Source organism: Coenobita brevimanus, chromosome 56 (assembly GCF_032717465.1).
Source record: "Coenobita brevimanus isolate Jiangsu-jjx chromosome 56, ASM3271746v2, whole genome shotgun sequence".
Classification (NCBI taxonomy): Eukaryota; Metazoa; Arthropoda; class Malacostraca; order Decapoda; family Coenobitidae; genus Coenobita; species Coenobita brevimanus.
This window is the reverse complement of record NC_137009.1, coordinates 16,848,383-16,853,388: the sequence shown is the minus strand read 5'-3', so window position 1 is coordinate 16,853,388 and position 5,006 is coordinate 16,848,383. Positions and strand designations below refer to the sequence as shown.

General features: G+C 43.0%; 1 protein-coding gene across 1 annotated transcript in view; it reads right to left on the bottom strand.

Moving 5' to 3' along the window:
- Window positions 1–5,006, bottom strand: part of LOC145401655 (ionotropic receptor 21a-like) — a 73,979-nt gene that overhangs the window by 49,726 nt on the left and 19,247 nt on the right. The window contains exon 3 of the mRNA XM_080273845.1: window positions 2,435–2,492. Within this exon, the coding sequence (XP_080129971.1) occupies window positions 2,435–2,492 (58 nt within the window). The remainder of the gene's footprint in view (window positions 1–2,434; window positions 2,493–5,006) is intronic.

Sequence of the window (5,006 nt, the reverse complement as noted above, 5' to 3'; positions counted from 1 at the left end):
ATAACCTAAAAGAGTTGGAGGAAAAAGCCAACTGGCACACATCATGACCGAGACTGGTAGTAGTTACTGCAATGATGTACAACGTGCTCTTGTCACTGGCGTTGATGCGATCAAGGGCGGCTACCAAGTCAGGAGTGACGATGTTCCTCTCTCTACTTCTGCTAGTCATTAGTTTCATAACTTGAAGGTCGAGATCTGGACATACCCAGTGTTGCGTTTTAGTTATGGGGATATTTTACTAGGGGCAACACCAAGGCAAATGATAAGGATAGATAAACACAAATGTGCTGGGAAGAAATAGACAGGGCAGTGTTTATTGACTTGGAACAATACAGAGTTACTACATGCCTTCGAAGTAGTACAAGGCAATTACATTTACAGCATGTGTTGATCAATTACGTGGATAAATAGTTACAGATATAATATGAGCAATGAATTAATGCGTAGTGGGAGTGCTGAGCTGATGTGTTTACGTGTATTGTATATGTAAAGTTGTACTGCGTGGCCAGGTTTACCAGGAAAGACAGAGAGCAAGGCAGGTAGTCAGCCGGGTGAAGTTGAGATAGAAAAGAAGGACGAGCTAGGTCGCCCACTTGGTTAATCCCTTAACCCGCCCCATCCAGACCACTTTTCCACCACTGAATCCCCCCAATCCCGACCATTTTTGGGATTTTTTTTTTTTTTTTTTTTTTTGCTCAAACCTCCACTTTTGGTGAGAAACATCGAAAATTCATAGAGAAATCGCTCACCTGAGGTTTAAAATACTCGATCCAGGTAACAGTACCTCCTTACCTGACTGGGTTTTCTAACAGGCTGGCACCAAAGAAAACGAGTTCTATGGGAGGGTAACTATTTCACACCACTCATAAACGGTATTTATTTATTTACTTAGTACGAATTTATATGTAGTACAAGAGTATATTGGTTTTCAAACAGTAATATAGGCATTATAAGCATTGTTTCACTGACTAACTCATCACCATACCTGACCTTTTTTTGCCACATTACCTGATCATCATTTCTGACTGTTTCTTCCTCTAATGCTATGTAATGTTTGTCCTCCACATTGTCAATGATTGGGGAATCACTCTGGCCCTGAATTTCGTACCGTGGCATGACATGGCTTTACTGACCAGGTCACTGATAACAGGTGAATTGCTGAGACAACGGTGTGCAGGGGGGGGGAGGAGGTCATGCTGGGTAAGGCATTGTCCCTGCCTAGCATCTTGTAGAGGAAGGTGTCACGTGTATACGTACCAAAAATCACTCGCGAAAATTGAAAATTGTGCAAATTAGGGACCTTGCAATTGATTCGCGTTTATGTACGTCGACGGGATTGGCAGTGACAAAACATGTGGACGTTAATTCACGTCGACGGGACGCCGCGGGTTAATGAGGTAGGCAAATTTGATTGGTTTAGGCACCACTACAGGTGAGGATGGAAGAGAAATTTAATATTATTGGTAGCAGCACTGGTACAGGTGAGGAGGGAAGAGAAATTGAATATTATTGGAAGTGGCACTAGTACAGATGAGGAGGGATGAGAAATCAAATATTATTGATAACAGCACTAGTACAAATAAGGAGGAATGAGAAACTGAATACTATTTGTAGTGGCACTAGTAGCTATCTTAAGTAAGAGAACAAGGTGGGAAAAAGCCACGAGGGAAGAAAACCACGAGTGTAGGTGAAATGCGAAAAAGCCATGAGGGAAGGAAACCATGTGTGTAGGTGAAATGTGAAGTACAATACTTCGTGGTTATTATACGCCACACTAGTGTCTTTGTCTTTGGTGTTGAGTCATCTCCTTCGTCAGCTGACATTGTGGAAGCTGAATCTTCCAGCCCAGTGACTGTTGCTATCTCATCCATTTGGCGCTGTTCCTCTTGCCACCTTTGAGCTTCCCACTGAGGTCTCTCCATCACCCATTCCTCTCGCCAAGCTAGGACGAGGTCCACTGACCCTATCGTGGTCTTCCATTCCGTTTCCTGGTTTTATAGGAACAGGGGATATTCTGTCTTGATTTGAGACTCAGCCTTGTGGTGCTTGATGTTGAACAGTTTCTTCAGTTCTTCTCTCAATGCTCTTTTGTTTTGTAATTTGTTTTCTGAACTTCATCCTTTGCATTTCTTTAGGTTTCCTACCTCTTCAGAATCCTTTCCAGCTACAGTGGTCAATGACACTTCATTCGTATGCTTTGAGGATACTGGCTTTGTCCAGAACTTCATTGCTTTTTCCACAGCAATTCTGGATTGTTTGCACACAGTCTTCTTCACTATTTTGTGCAACTGGAAATACAATGTCAGCACTTGGTGAAGTGTTGGAAGGTAAGCCCCAGTGATGGTCTTCCTCAGCGCTCCAACCAAGTAAATGTTCACCTTGGACTAGGTATCTTTCTTCTTCATGGCCTGCTCATCACCCGCTTCTTACTCACCTACCACGTCTATCAGAGCACCACCGATAGGATTACCTCCTCCTTTAGGCATGATGTCCTGAGGAAACAAAAGAATTGGATCAGGTTTAGATCGCATGGGCATTCAAAAGCAAACTGGCTTAGGGGATTAGCTCTGTATAACATTTTTTCACCAACCCACAATTGAGTTGCACTCCGTCAGGGAGTGAAAGTGAACCAGATGCATTTCCCACGTGTTGTGGGGCCAAAAATAACGAGTACGGAGATAAACGCAAGCTAGCCCTTGTGCGACCCCTAAACACCTACCAAACACAATGAATTTTACCCATAAGTTGTAGTTTGATACATAGAATGAAAAACTGAGTCTGCATTTTGATTTCTTACGTCTTGAAAATTCACCCTACATGAATTTGAGCATGTATATCTATATATATCTATATCTATATCTATCTATCTATCTATCTATCTATATATGGATGGATGGATATATTAAAAAGATAAACAGACAGATAGATAGATAGATAAGGCACATTGTTTGTTTGTTTATTTGTTTGTCCTTCAATCCTGCCCAAACCAAGGACCAGAGGCCCCGAGAACCATATTTATTTTGAATCAGGGTGACCTAGGGATGGTTTTAGGGAGGTCAAAATTGTGAATGTGGAAATGGTGGGAGATCTGAATGCTAGAGTGGGAAATGTAGCAGGTGATGGTGTAGTTGGTATGCATGGTGTGCCTGGAAGAAATGGAAATGGGGAACGAATGATTGGGATGTGTGTTATGCGAGAGATGGTGATTGGAAATACTCTGTTTGAGAAGAAAGATATTTATGAGTATACATGGGTGAGACAGGATGGTGGAATGGTTGTTGACAGAGCATTGATGGACTATGTGGTTGTGTCCAGGAATGTATTAGCAAGATTGATGGATGTGAGAGTTCTGAGAGGGGAGGGTGGAGGTATGTCTGACCACTACCTGGTGGAGAGTTAGGTGTGGCAGGGAGGTTTTGAAAGTGAGTGAGTTGGATAAAAGAGAGAAAATGATAGAGTATCAGGAGAAATTGAAAGATGAGTGGAACACAGTGAAAGATCAGGAAAATGGCAGTGTGGAGGAGGAATGGCAGTTGTTTAAGAGTGCTGTGGTGGGGCATGCGGAAGAGGTGCGTGGTGTGAGAGGTGTGAGTGGTGGTGTAAGAAAAGGAAGTGAATGGTGGTGTGAGGAAGTATGTATGGCTGTGGCTGAGAAGAGACGTGCATATGAAGTGTGGCTGCAGAGGAAGGATGAGGTGTCATATTAGAGGTATAATGAAAAGAGGAATAGGGTGAGAAGGGCTGTGCGTGATGCTAAAGTGGCAGCAGAGGAGAGGTGGGGTAGGCAGTTGACTGAGATTTTCAGCAGAATAAGAAAATGCTCTGGAAGAAGGTGAAAAGGGTGTGAAAGGGAGAGTCTGGAAAGGAAGAACGAGTAACAGCAAAGGATGGAAGGATGTTAATTGAGATGGTTGCAGTAAGGAAGAGATGGGCAAAGTATTTTGAAAGATTGTTAAATGTAGAGGAGGAAAGGGTGGCTGAGACTGTAGTGGATGGAAGGGTGCAAGGACGAAATGTGTTAGGGGAGTTGAATGGTTCTTTGATCACGAAGGAGGCAGTAAAGGAGATGAAAAAGGGAAAGCTGCAGGTATGGATGGGTGTGCTGTGGAGTGCCTGAAGGGTGGTGGAGTGACCATCGTCAACTGGTTAGCATGATTGTTGAATGTGTGCTTTGTGAAAGGTATGGTGCCAATTGACAGGGCAAGTGCTTGTGTGGTGCCGTTGTATAAAGGCCAGGGTGATAAGAATGAACGTATTGGCTTTAGGGGTATAAGTCTGTTTAGTGTTGTAGGTAAGGTGTATGGTAGAGTGTTAATTACGAGAGTTAGAGAGGGTACAGAGGGAGTTATAGGTGATGAACAGTGTGGTTTTGGAGAGGGAGGGGATACGTGGATCAGGTGTTTGCTGTGAGACAATTGCTTGAACAGTATTTAGCGAAAGGCAAGGATGTGTTTTGGGCATTCATGGATTTACAGAAAGCGTATGATAGAACTGATAGAGAGGCTTTGTGGACTGCTGTAAGATTGTATGGACTTGATGGTAGGTTACTAAAAGGGGTGAAAAGTTTTTATGTAAATAGTAGAACGTGTGTAAAAGTGGGAAATACTGTGAATGGTTTCCCGTCAGAGTGGGGCTGCAGCAGGGATGTGTGATGTCACCTTGGATGTTTAATTTTTATGTGGATGGTGTTGTAAGGGAGGTGAATGCAAGAGTTTTAGGTGGAGGTCTGAGTCTGGTGAATGTTGATGGTAGAGAGTGGAATCTGAAGCAGCTGCTGTTTGCAGATGATACTGCACTGGTGGCTGATTCAGAGAAGAGATCGAGACAGTTGGTAGAGGAGTTTGGAAGGGTGTGTGAAAGGAGGAAAATGAAAGTAAATGAGAATAAGAGTAAAGTGATAAAGTGAACGAGGTTGGTAGATGGTAGGGGGATTAATATAGTTTTAAATGGTGAGTTGCTTGAGGAGGTAAAGTGTTTTAAATATTTTGGGTCTCATGTTGCTGTGG